General features: G+C 32.1%; 1 protein-coding gene across 1 annotated transcript; it reads left to right on the forward strand.

Moving 5' to 3' along the window:
- The first annotated feature begins 663 nt into the window (after positions 1 to 663).
- LOC142320787 (store-operated calcium entry regulator STIMATE-like) lies at positions 664 to 18,179 on the forward strand. The gene is made up of 3 exons (XM_075358768.1): positions 664 to 862; positions 6,101 to 6,297; positions 17,943 to 18,179. Exons 1-3 carry the CDS (start codon positions 664 to 666, stop codon positions 18,177 to 18,179), a joined length of 633 nt encoding a protein of 210 aa, XP_075214883.1.
- Positions 18,180 to 20,277: the final 2,098 nt, after the last annotated feature.

Raw genomic sequence — 20,277 nt, forward strand, 5'->3', positions numbered from 1 at the left:
AGGGCTGTTGTAATATCTAGTTGTGCACTTCCCATTTTGACTGCAATTGACTGGACCGACCAGAAGTGTCCCAAAAAGCCCAAAATCCAAAAAATCTGGAATTTTGACTTTTTCTTAACTGCAGTAATAAGCCCTCATTGAGAGCTATTCAATGATATATGTGGTACTTATTTTCATTGGTTCCAGAGTTGTAGCCAAATAAAATTTTAATCAATGAAATATTTGGTCTTATAAGGGGAAGGCACATCGGTTACAATCCAACTTCATCTCCTTTTTTTTTAATTTAAATATATTGATTTATTAATAATTACCTCTGATTGTCAATAAATAATAATTCAATAACAAAAAAAAAAAAACTGAAAAATATCAGCAGTTAGTTATTAATGAAATAAAATTCTATAAAATTTTTATTTTTTTAAAATGTGTGTATATAATTTAATAAGTGTACAAGGAATTGATTAGACATATGTTAACAAATCTCTCAAAGATCCGGCGAGCGAAAGGTGAGAAGCTGGTGTTCGTTGCTCCCAACAACACTGCTGGTGATTACTTCTTAAAAGTTCTGGAATGCGCTCCAGGAGAGAGATGACATTGCCGAACGCTATATTGCTACACATGATTGAGGTTACCAAGCCTAAGGTGGACATGCCTAGGGCCCCCAAAATGGCTGTTGTCACAGTTCGTAGAAAAGGCACCAGCTATGCTGACCTCCTTAAACAGGTAAACGGAGGGATTGGAGTTGATATGGCTGAGGACATTCTATCTGTCCATAGGGGTCGTGCTGAATCGTTGGAGATAAGACTCTGGGATGTTGACTCAAAACATGAAGATGTGAAAAAGAGGTTGGGAGAAACCTTACAGGGTACAGGGAGCTAGGGTAACGGACCAAAGTGTGAACCTCCAACTGCGATCTATTTGCGTTAAAGACATGGATATTGATACAACTCAGGAGGAGGTAGAACAGGCCTTTTGTAGGGAGGTAGACAAGGGAGTATTTATGCAAGTCTCCCCTTTGAGGCCAGTTTCTGGCAACATGCTACTGTTCATCTCTGCGCAGGAAGGGTAGACAAGTTGCAGATAAATCTCAAGTGAAGATTGGCTGGCGCTCAAGTAGAGTAGAATTAACAAGCAAGCAAAATAAATGCTATCGCTGTTGCGCTATTGGCCATAGGAGGTAAGGCTGTCATAGCCAATATAGATCCTTGCTCTGTTTCAACTGGGGAGGCGGCAGTCACAATTCTGTGTGCTGCACGGAACCCCAAAGATTCCTTGAGTGTGGTGATTTAGGTCATCGCACTGAGGGCAGGGAATGTAAACACCAATTGTCAAGTTAAGAGTTCCACTCTCCAATGCTAACTGATGCTTGCTCTCCCACTTTCTTTTGGGAGAGTTGGCTAAGGAAAAACAAGCCGATTTTCTCATAATGACTGAACTGAACAGGTCAGTCATGATCAGCTGTAACTGGACTACAGACAACAGGGCTGACGTTGCATTACTGGATATCAGTGGATGATTAGGCTGGCAACTTTTGGAAAAGGGTGTTGGCTTCCTCTGCATTGAGCTGGCAGAAGTGGTAATCATGGGAGCTTATGTTTCTCCTAACAGCGACTTGGCCTATTGTGGGGCATTCCTGGCATGACTGCATATCAAGAATTACTGGGACTAGGAAGAAGCTCTAGCTTGTAGGCGATTCCAACTGCAAGTCTGTCGAAGCCGGTAGCGCTCATACTTACTGAATGGGCAAGCTGTTAACTGAATTAATGAGTACTTCAGATCTTTATTGCGTGAACGACTGTATACCAATCTTTTCTGCCCATAGACACTCATTAGTGCTAGATCTCACTATCCTCGATGGGAGGTGGAATCATAACTGTTGTTCTTGGGAAGTGCTGGCAAATGACATCGCCAGTAACCATCTGGCTACCCTTGTTGATCTTGGGGATGGCTGCTTCCAACCATGGATTCAGGTCCCTCCTACATGACTGATATCTCTAGAAGTTTGTACCATCATTGAGGAAGTCTCAGATAACGTACGTCATGGTCTACACCTCATACCTGAAATCCTGCAGGACTCTATTAAACAGGCTATTGCTCAGTTGAGTGTCAGACACTGTCATCATCGGCCAGCCTACTGGTGGACCCCTGAGATTAGTTATTTGCAGATGGAACTCCAGCAACATCGGAGAACTATGCAACGACTTAGGCGACATGGTGGAGATGCCTATGATCTCACATCCCAAAATTATTTGCATTGCAAGAGAGCCTTTCAGAACACCATCAAGAATGCGAAGAGGAGGAAGTGGCTAGTACTCTGCTCAGAATTAGATGATGTTGCTTGGCACCAGGCATATTAAATGGTCATGAAACGTTTTTGGAAATGTGCTAGAATAGAGCGGGAAACGCTGTTCCCGTGTATGAAACACAAGTTGTTAGACCCCACTGACTTTGAGCAACGACAGTACACGTTGCCCGAATTGACAATGGCCATGAGCCAACTGCACAACTCCCACAGTCCTGGCTGTGATGGAATACCAGCTGCTATACTAAATGGCCTTCTACTAAAGTCCCCATGGGACATGGTTGATGTTGCCGATCAAAGGCTACGAATTTTTCTGGCTTGCTACAAAGAGACCAGACTGGTCTTCCTTCCGAAGCCAGGCGTTGGTGGACGGATCAACACCTACCGGCCACTATGTCTTCTGAACAATAGGGGCAAGGCCATTGAACGCATGCTGGCCATTCGGTTTATTGATGAAATTAACGCCAGTCCCAGTCTACATAGGAATCAGTTTGGTGTTTGGAAGAGGAGGTTGACCATTCAAGCCCACTTAAAGGCCACATCTTGGGTGAACAACATGAGGAGAGGCTCTTGGCGAACAAGGCGACTGCCAATGCTAATTTTATTGGATATCTGCAATATTTTTGGTTCGGTCCCTTGGGATGCCATTCTTGATGCTCTGTGATGGAAGGGAGAGTCAGTACCTATCTATTACTTATTATTATTATTGGAATTATTTTTGAGAGAGATGGGTCTCTGTTGAGACTCAGCAAGGGGGACCTGCACTTTCGGATGATGGGTATCCCGCAGGGATCTATGCTTGGCCTCCTCCTCTGGAACGTAGTGAGTACTCAATCTAAGGAGTACTCAATCTTCACCTTCTGGAACAGTTGGAGGTAATTGCTTATGCTGATGACTTGGCTATCCTCGTTGGTGGTAAGACCGAGCAGGCCCTTAGTAGTATGAGAGATGATTGACGAATCACGGATTATGTTTATTACCACAAAAAAGTGAATACATCATTCTAGCCGGTTGGAGGAAGGTGGGCCAGACCTATGCTTCAGAAAACATCTGATCCGATCCAAAGCTGCTGTCCAATATCTCAGGTTGGCTATTGACCAGTTATGTAAATTCAGCGACCATGTCATAGCAGTCTGTGAGCGAGCAGAGAACACTCTTGCTGCCCCAAAACGACTCCTCTTAAGCCAGATGGCAACTTCAGCATTGAAAAACGTAGGGTCATCATGTCTACCATTACTTCCATCATTCAATATGCTGCTCCAGTTTGGGCTGGTTTTTTGTGCACACACATGTGTGTGTGTGTGCATCTAGAAAAAATAATTTTTCCCATCATTGCAAATTCGAGAAGTCCTGTTGGCTGGGCATTATTGCTGAACTGTAATTGGGACTTCTCATAAAGAGAGATATAAATTTACTTAACTTCTAGAAAAGTTCTCTTTTTAGATGATCTATTATCCTGATGAGAGCAAGATAAAATGTAATTTTATTATTTATAATGATAATAAAATATAAAATTTTTAAATTATCTATGATTCAGAAATCTATAGGACCTTATTGGGTGATTCCTATTGGGTAATAATCTAGACATTGGTGTAAAAATAAAATACTTGTTATATTATTATTCTTATTTAATTAAAACAATATTTCTTTATTACACCAGAAGATTTGGAAAGGGTTAAAACTGAATGTATAGAGAAATGAAAAAATCAGTTTAATTCTTAGAAAATTTTAAAAACAATAATTTTAATGTTAATAAAGTCAGTCCCTGGTATTTACTGACATATTGCGGTTTGAAAATTTCAGTAAAAATAAAACAGAACCTTAATTATAATTAAGCATATTTTTGTATCGATAAAGTCTAAAATCATAAATAGAGACATATTCATCCTACAGGAAGTTAAATGATCCTCCTTCTTTCTCTCTAGTGCAAAAAAATTAAAATCCTAAAAACTGACAAACTTAGAAACTTAACACCACAGTGAAGTATTCAACCTTATAAGAAAAAGCTACTTGAATTTTTAAATCTGTTCATAGGTTTGAAGATACAAATATTTAAAATTTTAATAGAAACAAAGATTATCTGACGTAATTTTAATTGAAGAAAATAAGAATAGTTCTTCTGTACCCTTTGACAGAAGATTAAAAGATCAAAGTAAAAGTTTTAAAATATTATTAATGCGAGAAGACCAGCCAAAATGAGATGCTATAACTTTTTATAAAGTACTTTTTTTCATGAGAAAGGGGTATATTAATTTTTCTTCTTTACATGACCTGTGCAAATCTTTTTTACAGCTGTGGCACATAAAACCACCTGAATTGAAAGTACTTGCCATTACCACAGAATTCTCAAAGATTAACAATACAACTCGTTCTCTGATAGTAGTATTATACTGTCACAATTATACTACACATCCTTTGAAAACTACAGTAATCACATTGAGCATTATAATTATTGTAAACACATTAACTTAGCCCCACCTACAATCATTCATTCAATTCCTCTGTTAAATATTTATATACTTAATACATTTAATTACATTTTGAAATTTAGTAGAAATAATATAGATGGATTACAATATAAAAATAGGACGAGAAAAGATTATGGAAGTAGAAGGATTTTGTTATTTGCGAAGTAGAATTACTAAAGATAGACAAAGCAGGAGCGATATAAAATGCCGAATAGTACAGGCAAAACAAGTTTTCATTCAGAAATATAATTTTCTCAATCAAAAATTAATTTAAACGTCATGAAAACATTTTTGAAATTATATGTTTTGAGTGTAGCTTTATGTAGAAAAAAAGTTGAACAATTGGGTATACTAAAATGAAACTATACACAAAAAGAGAATCTTGGAGAGCTGCATCAAACCAGTCAAATGACTGAAAACAAAAAAATACTTTATACATTTATCAGTGAGAGTGAGGGAGTAAATTACAATAAATATTATTATTTATTTAATAAAATAAAAAATCAATTAGCTTTTGAATTTAATTTTTGTCGACAGCAGGATAATAATTTACTAAAATAAAATTTTAAAAAGTTAGAATTCATTAAATTTTGTAAATAAATAACATTTAATGGTTTTATAAATATGTGTATATGTATAGATTTAATGATAAATTTCATCCAAATAATATGTACAAAGAACAGTATGTTAAATTTCAAACTAATTTATTACTGGGAAAAACCAAAAATTTTTCAATTTTTACAAAATAAAAAATATCTTAAAGGAACAAAATTTAATTAAAGCTTGAATAATCGTAGAAAATAATTTAATAAGTGTTTGGTTTATAATGTCACAAAATGGATTAAAATACTGTATAAATTTTTTTGTATTTGTAGAAAATAATTTAGAAGCCTTTGAAATAAGTAATATAAAACTGTAAATTTATAATATGGACATGTACATTTTAACAGAATGTATTGCAAGACAGGATTTAGAACAGAATGATTTGCTTAGATCGACAAGACTGGAAAGTGTGTGGTAGTATTGATGGTACGGTACATGTTACAAGCAGTACTGTACATGATGTGTTATGATAGCCTTACTTAGTTTTACATGCCAGTAATATTTTCTGAAAATAAATTGGTAGGTTATGTATGTAAAATCTTCATTATAATGATCACTAATAATGATGGAGTGATCTCAGAGGCCTTTCTTTAAAATAATATTAGTGTTTCTTTCTATTTTTTACTTTACTGGTGATTATTTTATTTATGTAACCGAGAAATTTTTGAAAAACATGTGCTGAAGTATGTACTGCTAATATTTATCAGCAGGTTTTTTTTTGTTTTTCCAGGAAAACCACCGTCTGCACGCATCTGGCTGGTCCAGTGTGGTTTATATGTGTTTCTCATGTTTACCATGAAAATTATTATAACGCTATTAATGCAGTTTTCATTTTGGGAAAATGTTCGTGATCTCATGTTATCTCCTATTACAAATGAGTACCTTGAATTAGCTTTAGTCATGCTAATAATACCATTATTTGTAAATGTAAGTTTTGATAATTTAAAACTTAATTCTATAAAATGTTAAACAGTACCATTATTGTATGCTTTTGTATAATATGCTGACGTATTGTATGCTTTTTGTATACTTCATCTATTCATAATATCGTTAATATATCTTCCATCATCCTTCTGACTGATTAGCTGTTGTTTGTTTAAAAAGATAGAAAGTGGAAGTGAAGTTGTATCGAAAAAGACTATCTCAAATTTTTGTTGTAAAATAATTATGATTTTTTAAATTTAACTTGGAATAAGAGGCTCAGAATGTATATCTTTAATTAACCTTTAAACTCATTTCAACCTCTTTGAATTAGTGATTGCATCTCTACATTTTAATAAGAAGTTCTGGTTCAAGTCCTGATCAGCCAGAGCACTTTTTCACTACACATTCTAAAGTTTTCACATCATATTCCCATGCGCAAGCTTTATGTTGTTTTAAAAAGGACATATTAAATTTATATTCAGTTTTGTTCATTTTTGTGTATTTTTCCAATATTGTTGTTTTTTTAAATGTCTATCATTTATCGAAAATGTTGAGGTAGTGTTTCTTTTGTACATTTTCTCTTCAATAAAACTGTGACATGGATAATCAATCCAATGTAATGGTTTTATGGAATAAATTCAAATGGTCATCTATATTATTCAAAAGCTCATTTATACAAGGTTATTTTCTGTCTTCTTTACGTTGAAGCCTGAAGTAAACAATCTGCATGTGTATGGTGCATGTAAATACACAACACACATACATATGACAACCTTCAACCAGTTGATGCAGTCCACAGGATGGACAAAAATGACACATCACTTTTAAAAATAGCTACCGCATGATAAGAATGTTAATAATCTTAGATTATCACATTATTAGTTATTATTATGTAATTATAAAATATGTTAGGTCTACAGCAATCTAAACAATGCACTGTTATTGAAAAATTTATGCTAATTTTAGTTTTTGTAATTTTATAATATTCATTTTATTTGCTACTTGAGGCCTAGAGTAAGGAAACGTTCCATGTGTTAATGCATGTATTTGAATTGCAATTTGGTACATATTATGTATGATGTTATACAAACAATAGCAATATTTCATAGCTATTTATAGTTTTATGACACAATTAAATTAATTATATTTCTGACATTAATTTAACTGTGCTGTTGTTAACTTTTCATGATAGGAGTTACTTTGAGTGAGCTTGTTTTTATCACTAATTTGGTTTAGGTAAATATCACTTTGAAATTTATGACTTATTTGCTAGAAATTAAGTTTTTTTAAAAGTATTTTTAAGTGTCGTGAAATTTAATAACTATTGCCAGGAGTCCTTCTTGCTATGTAGTGAAACACAGAAAAAGTAAAATATTTGGAAGCAGGGTAATATGATAATTGTTAATGTTTTCAATAAATTTCACGAAAAATACCGTACTTTAGAAATTAAACTAGTAGAATCGTTTACTTCTGCATTCACAGGTGTATCCATTTCAATTGTTGAGAGATCGTGAACTGAAAAGAAAAGATATGGCATAGTATACATGCCAAAAAAGAAAAGAATACATTCAAGACCTGTTTTAGTTCGTTATGACGATTTCTGTAAAAATGCTGTCAGATCCAAAGTCCATGATTTCTTTTTTAAAAAAGGAATTATCCAGACTCAATAAGGTCCTTTCAGCAGTCAAAAGTTATCTGGATTACTGAATTACTGAAAATTAGTCGAGCTGGTTTACATAAACTTCTTTTATCGATGGGTTTCAAATTTGCAGGAAAAAAGAGAAATAGTTTTATCATTGATAGAAAATAACATTAAAGATTTGGCAAAGGAAATACTTGAAAAAATGAAAGAGTTTAGAAAAGTGGGAAAAAATATTTTTTATCTGGATGAAACTTGGGTGAACAAAGGTCATTCAGTCAATAAAGTTTTGTGTGACACTTCTGTTAAGAGATCTGATCAGACTCTCTGTCTGGTTTAAGTATAGATATAAAATCAGCAAGTAACAAAGGAAAATGGTTGATTGTAAGTCATGTAGGGGAATGAACATGGATTTGTTAATGGTGCATTATTAGTTTTTGATTCTTATAAAAAGGGTGATTACCACATTTTAATGGTAATTTTTTTGAAAATTGATTTAATACAATTATGAAACTAATTCTACCAAATAGTGTTATTGTTACGGATAATGCACCATACTGTAGTGTAAAATTAGAAAAATCTAAATACATCATGGCTAAACCAGATGTAGTATTGTGGCTGAGAGAAAAACAAATCCCATTTGATTCTACATTTTTAAAGGTTGAACTTCTAGAAGAAGTTAAAAGAAATAAGAAAAAATGTAAAAAATATGTAATCGATGTGGCTGAAGTAAATCGACATCACGGCTTACATTAAATGAGTACAGGGCATTAACAGGTTGACTGCCATGAGACCTAAATTTAGGTCTCCATAAATAGTTATGGCTGCCGTTTGTAAAAATCAAAAACTCTTAATAATTGTTTTTGAGACCTAAAATTAGGTCTCACGTTGTTGTGTCCTGAGGCCATGAGATCTATAATCAATAAAGGTCTCACTGTATTCATTTCTTAATGTAATGAGACCTAAATCTAGGCCACATTGTTTTCTCAGAAAATAATAGTTTTTAAAAGAAAAAAAATCAGAGATTATTATGGTATGTTTAGCATTTATGTACCATAAATATTTTATAATTATGTTGCTCTTATAAGATTTTTTAACCATACATATTTTACAGTACTGACAAGTTTGTGGTATTCGATTTTGTATCTCGAAGAAATCAAGTCATTGTGTATTCCCTAGTTTTTAATTGTTGAGGTTATGTGGTTCTGTTTTGGTTTGAAAAAAGTTGTTTTTGTTTGGTATACGATCTTTTTTGTAGTATTTTTTTTATATAAAAATAAGAAAATGGATGACAGTCATATTGCTGAGTTGCTAGAAAGGCCAACATCACCTTTTAGTGATGAAGAAAGTTTGTTTGTAGATGATAATCAGTATGATCCAGATTTCACATTGGAAGATGATTTAGAAGTAAGTTCTGTTGATGAAGATGAGTTTCAAAATGTTTATATTGGCAATTCAAAATTAGATTTAGGTATTGGTAGTGAGATCATATTAGATTTACCTGTAGTGAGTGATGTGGTTAATAAAGATATTTTCCAACCGGTTGATGTAAACATTGGAGTTGATGCACCTACTACATCACTAAAAATCGGTGGTAAGTGTTCATGGGGGCCTGTAGGAGAAGAAAATATGCTTGTTCAAATACCTTTTAATCCAGATAACCTAAATTTAGGTATTAATATGGATATTATTGAAACCATGTCTCATGCATCACCCTTTGACTTTTGGAAATTATTTGTGACTGATAATATCTTATTAAAATTAGTAACCGAAACTAATAGATATGCTGCTCAGCAGATCCAGTCCGGTGAGTTCATTTCACCTAATGCAAGAATAAGAGAGTGGAAAGAAACTGATGTTGAAATGAAACAATGTTTAGGTATAGTGCTTTACATGGGGTTGAATCCAATGGCTACTATAACTCATTATTGGTGGACAGATGATTTATAAATTTTAGTAATTTGTAAACAAATGAGCAGAAACAGCTTCGAATTACTGCTGAGCCTCTTTCATTGCGCAAATAATGAAAATGCAGCACGTGATGACAGGCTACACAAAATACAAGGAATTATACATGAAGTTGTTTATCATTTTAAAATGGTTGTGGAGCCTGAATAAGATATGTGTATAGATGAAAGTATTGTTCCTTTTTTATGAAGAATTTTTTTCCGTCGGTACATTAAGGGTAAAAGACACCAGTACGGTATCAAAATATTTAAATTATGCGTGAAAGACTTTTATACTCTGTCATATAAAGTATACTGTGGTAAAGGAGGAGTAAAAGAAGGGCTTATGTCAGAAAATTTTGTCATGGAGTTAGCAGAACCATACCTGAATTGTGGTCGAACATTATTTACAGACAATTTTTTTATTCCAGTGTTCAGCTTGCTGAGAAATTATTAGACAATAGAACACATCTGGTTGGCACACTTCGAAGAAATAGGAAATTTAATCCACCTGAAGTAATAAATAAGAAACTTCATCGAGGAGTAAAAACTTCATCGTTGCTAGTAAAAACAATAATGGTGTAGTTGTACTTAGGTGGAAAGACAGGAGAGACATTTTAATGGTTACTACAAAACATACAAAGAAATTGGTAGTGACTAATCGCAAAACTGAAGTTTTGAAACCTGCAGCAGTAGTGGATTATAACTGGGGATAATCATACATGATTTGTCTGATCAATTGGGATCTTACTCCAATCCTTTAAGGAGGTCCATTAAATGGTGCAGAAAAGTTATTTTTGATTTGCTTCTGACAACTTCAGTGGTAAATGCTGTAAGTATTTATAATACAGTGACAGGTAGTAAAATGAACATCACTACATTTAAAGAGGAACTTGTAAAAGCATTGTTTGTGCCTGCAATCATTGAAACAGTTACTCAGTCTCATGTGCTTACAAAAACAAAAAATGGAAGATGCAAGCCATGTTATAAAAACAAAGTTATCCCTCTTGGAAGAAATCTCGCTCAAAAAAGTTAATACTATGTGTGTAAGCTGTGGTTTTCATATATGTATGGAGTGTTTTTTTGAAAAACATACTGAATGAATGCATTGTTTGTAAATAGATAATTAACACTAATAGTTAATTTGACACTAATTAAGGTTAGTGTCAAAAATCATCTATCAGACCCAAACAAGGTAAGGAGATACATTCTTAGTTACATTTTTATCATTTTATTTAACTAAACTTGTTACAAGGATACACAGGACAGTTTTATATTTGGTCGTATTTTTCTAATTTGCCATGAGACCTAAATTTGGGTCTCAATTATTTTTTCATTTATTTTGAAGTATCGCGTTTTTTTTATTTAATTTTTATGTATAATTTGCTTATTTTATCCAAAAACAAAAGAATAAAAAAATTTAGTAGTGCCAATGATTAACCCTGTTTTAGGTATGGCAGTCAGCGTGTGACAATATGAGACCTATAATTAGGCCTCACAGTGATAAAAAATAGTCATCTGGTTTTATATGGCAGTCAACCTGTTAAATGAGTATTATGGCTTCCACCATACCCCTGCAATCTGAATCCAATAGAATTAGTATCAAGTCAAGTAAAAGGATTTGTAACTTGAAATACCAAAACGTATAAATTAGTTGATCTAAAAGTTTTACTTGAAAACAGTATCATTAAGGTAACAGCAGATAAGTAGCGAAAAGAAAAAATGTGGAAGATAGATTATTTTATTGATATCAAGTTGGACAAACTCATTATTAATTTCAAAACTGACTCCTCAGAATCTAATGTTAGTGAAGTTGAAGATGAGGGGTTGAGTGGATGTGGTTATTTATTGAGTGATCTGCTGTAAGAAATTGAGAAAAACCAACAAAAATTGGTAATAAATCGTAAAATATTTGTAATTTATTTTATGCATGTAAATATATATTTCAGAGTTTGTGTGAAGCACTTAAATTATTTACAAACCTATTTATATTTATAATTTCATTAAATCATTATTATTTTGTGTAGCTACTAACTGCATATAACAATTATTGCTGTAACAGTAAAACAGATTTACCATCAAAGATAACTTTAGTATACTTTAATTTATAACCTTTTCTTAGTTTAACATTAAATGTTTTAGAATATACCGAGCCATAGGCAACTATTCTCTATTATTATTTTTTTTTTTTTTTGTCTTCAGTCATTTGACTGGTTTGATGCAGCTCTCCAAGATTCCCTATCTAGTGCTAGTCGTTTCATTTCAGTATACCCTCTACATCCTACATCCCCAACAATTTGTTTTACATACTCCAAACGTTGCCTGCCTGAACAATTTTTTCCTTCTACCTGTACCTCCAATATTAAAGCGACTGTTCCACGATGCTTGTGACCTATAATTCTGTCTCTTCTTTTAACTATAATTTTCCAAATGCTTCTTTCTTCATCAATTTGTTGTAACACTCTTCATTTGTCACTTTATCCACCCATCTGATTTTTAACATTCTCCTATAGCACCACATTTCAAAAGCTTCTAATCTTTTCTTCTCAGATACTCCGATTGTCCAAGTTTCACTTCCATATAAAGCGACACTCCAAACATACACTTTCAAAAATCTTTTCCTGACATTTAAATTCATTTTTGATGTAAACAAATTATATTTCTTACTGAAGGCTTGTTTAGCTTGTGCTATTCGGCATTTTATATCGCTCCTGCTTCGTCCATCTTTAGTAATTTTACTTCCCAAATAACAAAATTCTTCTACCTCCATAATCTTTTCTCCTCCTATTTTCACATTCAGTGGTCCATCTTTGTTATTTCTACTACATTTCATTACTTTTGTTTTGTTCTTGTTTATTTTCATGCGATAGTTTTTTCTCTATTATTATTACAATAGAAACTAAATGAGGCACACAGTAGGGGTCGTACAATTTTGTGTACATCCGGTTCATACTGCCTTTCTCAGCATCTGTTTTGTTTACTTCTGGCCTCAACTTAAAGTAGACAAATATATTAGCTGAGTTCACATTACCTTGTATGAATGCAGTTAGATTGTAACGATTATATATCAGATTTGTCACTGAGATTAGCCAAACAACAACAACAAAAAGTTTGAAAAATTTTACATAGTATCTTGAGTTTTTGAATTGCAATGATCTAATTAAGGAAAAAAGTTGACAAAATGAGAGTAGAAAATATCCATTACTCTTTGCAACTGACTTGTGATAACTGCTATTGAGTTTCCTACCATATTTACATTTTCAATAAAATTAAATGGCGTGTAATTAATTGTTGTGCAGTATACAGTTAAATGTACAGGATCAGACTATAATAGAAAAATAAAATTAAAAATAATGTACAAAAATATAATAAAATTAAAGAAAAATATCAAAAAGAAATTAAAAAGTAAAATTTCCCTTTTTGAGCAGAAATATTTCAAAGGATCAAAAAGATGCAGCAGAAAAAACAATTATTTTAATGACAAAAAGAAACAGGGATGGTGGACAAAAGCGAGGAAGAAATTCTTCCTCGCAAACATGTAAATCCAAATTAAAAGGCTACCAAGCTCAGAATCTGTGTTTTAAACATTAAAATGGGAAAATGATCCATATAATGAAGAAAACTGAACTTTTGGTAAAGTAATTTGAGAAATTATTAAATTGCAACCCCCCACACCCTAACGAATGGATAAAAATAAATCATCTAAAAGTTTTACCAGATTCCCTATCACCAAAAAGATGTGAAATTAAAGAAATTCCCTAATAACATTAATGCACCTGAACATAACTTCAGAACTTTTAAAACGCGCTCCAGTTGAATGGAGATCGGTTTTGATTCATCCTCTCCACAAAAAAGCAATAAAACTGATGTAAACAATAATCACAGTATATCCTTGTTACTTGCGTCTTACAAAATATCGTTTCACTTACAAAAGAAGCACTTACGAATCGAATCAAACTCAAAAATAGAAAAGGAATTAGAATATCAAAGTGAATTTAGGAAGTTCCAGTCTTGTGCGGAACAAATTCTTTCTGTTAAACTTATTATTCCTAAAGCACAAGCAGCGGCTAAACACCATGTAGCAATGCTTGTAACTAAAAAAACCTTGTATTCTACAGATCAATAAACCTCATTTGAAATACCAAAAGAATTTGCACGAGTAATAAAATCAGTATTATAATTAGGGAAAAACTATTAGGGTAACAAGACGACTTCTAATGTAAATTTTTTTATGAAATTTTGAATTCTTTCCTCATAAAAACTGCCTGAAAGGCATTGGTGATGAACTCTAACCAGTGCTTTTCAGTTTTTCTTAGAAAATGTTTCTTATGACTAAAGAAATAAATTTGAAGACCAAAATAGAAGTACTCCCTTAAAAATTGGCATAGAAGATGCTGCCAGGTAGTTGACTGACTCATCTTCACAGATGATTTGGCTATTTTGTTGGATGATTCCAAAAAAAACAATAGACAAATCTTATTTTATATATATGTGTATGAATGTTTGTCCCATTTGCATTCCTATACCATTCATTCAATTGCGATGAAACTTTCGTGAGTTTTGCACACGCCTGTGAAGGTTTCTGAATTAGTTTGGACTTGCTAGGTGGCACAGGGGTAGAGGTACTTCAAAAAATTGTAATAATGGTTCGATTTGGCAAGAATATATATTAATCACATGAGAAGAAATATTTTTATAAAAAATGGAGCTGCTAGGTGGCGTTGAGGTTGAGATATTTCAGAAAAAATTGTATTTGTGGTCGATTTGTCTCATAATTGAAATATATATTAGTTAGTGAAAAGAAATATTTTTACGAAAAAGGGAAAAAAGGAAGAGGATAAGGGGTGAAGATTGGAAGATGGGAAAAAAGGAATTGTTAAATTTTATGATGTTCCGCAATGTTTTATCAAACTTTCATTTGTGTTCGTTTAATCTATATATATATATATATATATATATATATATACACTCAAATTTAGTAATAGTGAAACATTGCTGGGTCAGCTAGTTAACATAAAAGAAACAGCAGAATGAGAACAGGTCTACAAATATTTTTTTGAAAAACCACAATATATATGACAAATATTAAAAATGCACCAACCTTTTTAGAAACCAGGTATGTTAAAAATAGAAACAGTTAAATACCTTAGAGAAACTATAGAATGGAACAGCCTCAAGAAATCATGTGAAGAAAATGGAATTGACCCATTGTCTTACGTAAAATATGTATAATAAAATATCCATCTCTATAAATGCAAAATTAAGATGTTAGAAATACAGCATTTCATCCAGAAGAATTGGACACTTCAGAATGTTTGACAGTAATCAGCACTGGCCTTTTAAATGTTGTGATAAAGTTAATAAATACTTGCAAAGCAGGAATAGAATTTCCTAATTTACAAAATCAAGAAATTGGGAAATAGGACAGTACATTTTTGGAATTTCATAACAAAAATTTTATGTACAAATTGTTTTATACAATTTTTATTTTTAGCGTTAATTAGACAAGCATTTGTTGGATGTTGACCCGTGTACTGACAAATTATTTGAATATCAATATAACATAACCTCATTTAATTGACATTAAATATACAAATTATATACACTTATTAATAACAAAAGTGATATTTAAATTAAATAGAATAAAGTTAATTATTGTTATTTTACATTTATTAAAAAGAAATCTATAGTTTTTTTTTGCTGTAAAATTCTGAAAAAGTACCAAAGAGGACTTTGCTTGAAGAGTAGAAAAAAAAACAAAACAAAAACAAGTATAGTGACAGAAGAATTAAGAAAAAAAGGCTAATGATAGATAGATGCAAAAAGTACAAACAGGAAAGAAAGGGATGCTAAGAAAAGTGTTAAATGTGGTTCATAGTTGGTAAAAAAAGAAAAAAAGGATCCTGAAATACCTTCAAACAGAAATCATATTACAATAGAAAACAACACTAAAATGTCACACATTTAACAAGAATTACTACTGTTTCCTAAATCTAGATAATTATAATGAAAATGATTAGTTTGAAACCTTTTTTCCTAAAAATATTTGAATATTTTTGATATTTAATAAAAGTTTAATTGTGACTACAGAAAAATTGTAAAGGTAAAAAAAAAAAATTTCCAAGACAGTATTGTTCAATTAGTTTTTTTTTTTTATATCAAAGGAAAATAAATACGGAATTCAATCAAACTTACACTGAACTGTATAAGCGGCATTCATAAAGTTCTCAGCCTGGCACAGAGATGGCATAAATATGACTAAATGACTATGACAACAAGTTTTGACATTTTCAGAAAAATTAATAAAATTGAGTTCTAATTTTATAAAGTACTTTGTTTTAAAAGGTTTAACTCCAGTTGACATACAAAAAGCATTAGATTACGCTTTAAAAGGATTCTTCTTTGCTTATGATAGTAACAAAGTTGGCGGCTACATTTAAACATGGTCATACATCCATTCTTGTTGATCACTTAGGATGCCCAAAAACTGCTACAACTAATAAAATAGTCACAAAATTCCACAGTGCCACTGACTGAATGTATGTGAGCTTACATTCACAGCCTACATGTCAGCTTACAAAACATAGCCGCCAAAATATATCATGCCCCCAAGCTCAAGGAACTGCAAATTAAAATTTCCAGGAACCGGGTTCCTGGCTCTTCAAATACAATCTTCTAAATCACGAACAAATTTGTGATACCTGTCAGCACCCAAGTTTGGAGAAATATAGGCTGAAATGAGCATACAATCAGTAAGGTCTGCTGTTACGCAGCTATCATCTCTAGAGGCTTGGAAAGCGGTATGTCTGCCCAAAACATTCAGAATGGCACATTCCCAGATCGGTCAACAATCCACACCATACTCAATCGCAATACGTCAGATAAGGTCATGGGCAATAGAACTCCTATTAGCATTTACAAGCATAATTCTCATTCTAACGACCACATCTAACCAACAACAAAGTGCTATTTTACGACATAACGTGTTTGCACACACATGTTTGATTGCTGTTGTAAAATGTCCAGACACATGTCCTGTATTTGCCAGATTTGGCCAGTAATTACTTCATCCCAAACCTGAAGAAGTAGCACTTATTAGATGAAGATTCATTTCAAATATGACGTCAAAACTGAGACACTTATTTGATAGTCAGACAAATCGCATTATACTGAAGGTATAAAGGTGTTGGTCGAAATGAATCAAATTCCAATGTTGAAAAATAAAAATTTCTGAAGAATCTTTTTTTCTGAATGATCCTCGTAATTAACACGATTTCCTAATTATTTTCAGCAAACATTTACTTTCATTTGTGTAATATAAGAACAGATGTAATAGAAGAATTTCAAGTTACACAGTCAAAATTTCAGAACAAGAAATAAAATAAAAATATCTGGAATCCACTTATACATCGGAACTAAAATAAAAATTTTTTAAATATTGTGTAGGTTAGTTTATTAAATTGTATATTAGGTTTTAATGAAAGTGTAAAGTAAAATAACAGAATAAAATTTGGCAATAAGTTTTATTTTTAAAACCATTGATTGTTTTTATTATTTTTAACTAAAAATTAATTTCATTCAAGTTTCGTTGTATATTCTTCTTACTTCATAAACCATGACTCGCTAGGACCACACTCAGGCAGTTAACTCAGTTTTGATTTCACATGAGCATGAATGCATTCATGTTCACACACAATTGAAAAGTAATTCAATTTTAAATAAATTTGCAAAGCAGTAGTTTTAATTTTATAAAAAATTCCATTCATAATTAGGCCATTTTTATTGCATAATTAAAAACCAAACTCCAGGAACTTTTGGAAAGACTATTCTTTATACATCTAATTACATTAGTTAATATATGCATTTATTCTGAGTTTTCCCAAATCATTTATTTCCCATAAAGTTCAGCTGATATGTTATTATTTTCAGATCAGCAGACCATTATTTTCAGGAATGCTACATCAATATCAATGATGTGTGATGTGTGTGATCTGGTATGAATTGTTATATATAATTTCACAGTGATTGAATAAAGCATTTAATATATATATATTTTTTTGCAGTCTCTCATGTTCTGGGTTATTGATGATTTCCTTATGAAACGTACAGTAGAAGCAAAAAGACAGAAAGGTTTATTACAGACTGTAAAGGTACATTACCATAAATTAACACGTCATGAAGACAATGCTGATGATGATGATGGCATTTTATCAGTGGATGATGAACTATTGGGCATAAGCTCATCACTTGACAATTCTCCAGTTCACATCGACAGTCCTAATGTGTTAGTAGTTAATTGATCACCTCTATTTCTATAATAGTATGTTTTATCATTTAAACTCTATTTGTTCAGATTTTATTACTAACAATCTTGTTAATACGGTATGTGTTGTGTATAAATTCTGTGTTATTCATCTGGTGTAAAGATAAGCATTTAATTAATCACTCAACTTTTTATAAAGAGGTTTTTTTTATGAGAATTCTATTTATAAAAATATACAGATATTTATATTTCTTTTTAAATGTTCTTAAAAAGAGCATCAATATATATTTTTGTGGATAATGCTTTATTTATACTATTTACCATTTATTGTACATTCAGCAAGTCTGTGATGTTACTTTCTGTTTTGTTATATTCTTTAAGATTGAATGTTTATGTGGTGTGTTCATATGTATTTCTTTTGTTTTTAAATTTATTTATTTCATATTGATCATTTACGAGAGGTTATCTCTAAAGTAAAGACCGTTTTATTGTAAAAAAGGTTTATTCTGAAAACTTTATAAATATTTTTTATTTCTCTTAAACTATACTACTCTTACCTTATACTACTTCTCTATATAATTGCCATATGAATTAAGACATTTATCATAGCAACACACCAGCTTCAATATACCCTTGTCGTATTCTTCTGCCACCAGTTCATTTAGCCAGTGAGTAACAACATTTTTAAGTTTATTGTCATCCCTGAATCGCTAACCCCTCAAAAATTCTTTCAATTTCCCAAACAAATGGTAATCAGAAGGAGCTAAGTCCGTACTATATGGTGGGTGATGATAAATTTTCCATCCAAATGTTCTCAGTAAATCACGTGTCGGACTCACAGCATGTGGACATACATTATTGTACAGCAGAAAGATGCCATCGGTCAGCCGCCCACGTCACTGATTTTGAATGGTGCGCCGTAACTTATGTAGAGTTTCACAGTAGACTTCTGCATTCATAGTGATTCCATGCAGCATTAAATCAATCAACAGTATGCCAAACCGATTCCAAAAGACTGTGGCCATCAGTTTTCTTCCAAATGGCTGTGGTTTGACCTTTGTTGGTGATTGAGGATGACGCCATTCACTTAACTGTCGTTTTCTCTCTGGCATATAAAACGTAATCAATGTTTCATCGTCGGTAACAATCGAATTAAGGAACTGATCGCCTTTTTCTGCGTAGCATATCAAAAATTCCAAAGCAAATCCCATTCGGATTTTTTTGTGACGTTGCATTAAGATGTGTAGTACCCAACGTGCGCAAACCTTTCTGAAGCCTAAATGGTCATGAATAATGCGACCGATAACAACTCTTGAAACATCAGGAAAAAGAAAGGTCAGGTCAGAAATCATTGAGCGACGACCATGTTTTCTGATTTCATCATCGACATGTTTCAATAAGTCCTCTGCGATTATCGAGGCCTTCCCTCCCGAACGTTCTTCATTGTGCACATTAATTTTGTTATTTCTAAGCCTTTCACACCATTTTCAGACATTTCTTTCATTCATTACATTAACACTGTACACAGCAATCCAATTGCCTGTGAATTTCATTCAGCTGGCTTACATTTTTTATGGCTAAAAAACATATGTATTTCACAGTCGGCGGCAGCATTGACTTCCATATTCATTCTATAATGTAATAACTCACACGTAATTAAAGATATTATAACACAACAACTTACAGACAACAATGCAGCATGTACATTAATAGCGTGGCCATGAACAACACAAGTTCACCAACCTTAAGGAGTGAAATTTCCCAGCGGTCTTTACTTTAAAGATATTCTTCATAAATATTCCTATGTTTAATTTCTAATTTATTATGGAATAATAGAGTGTAAAAAATGTTATGTTATTGCCTTTTTTTAACTTTATTGTTTGTTTCCAATATCAATGTATTTATTTATTTATGTTATTACTATGCACATATCATTTTATTCATTAATTTAAGTGATAATGTTATTTTTTTGCAAAGTTTATTATTTTCATATTATTCAGTAATTAAGATCAATCAATCAATCACTTTTGCTTCTAATCTCATAGAATACAGTATTAATTTTTTTATTTTGTTTATAAACAAAAAGAAACATTTGGAATTATTGCGCTGTGCACTATTAAGTTAATTCTGTTTCA

This window comes from Lycorma delicatula, chromosome 3 (assembly GCF_047948215.1).
Source record: "Lycorma delicatula isolate Av1 chromosome 3, ASM4794821v1, whole genome shotgun sequence".
Lineage (NCBI taxonomy): Eukaryota > Metazoa > Arthropoda > Insecta > Hemiptera > Fulgoridae > Lycorma > Lycorma delicatula.

What these genes read in the sequence shown, in the direction of transcription:
- LOC142320787 (XM_075358768.1), top strand. Translation starts at nt 664, where the DNA reads ATGGCTGTTGTCACAGTTCGTAGAAAAGGCACCAGCTATGCTGACCTC. An exon ending in GTTGGGAGAAACCTTACAGG is followed by an intron (nt 863 to 6,100) that starts GTACAGGGAGCT and finishes TTGTTTTTCCAG; the next exon opens with GAAAACCACCGTCTGCACGC. An exon ending in TAATACCATTATTTGTAAAT is followed by an intron (nt 6,298 to 17,942) that starts GTAAGTTTTGAT and finishes ATTTTTTTGCAG; the next exon opens with TCTCTCATGTTCTGGGTTAT.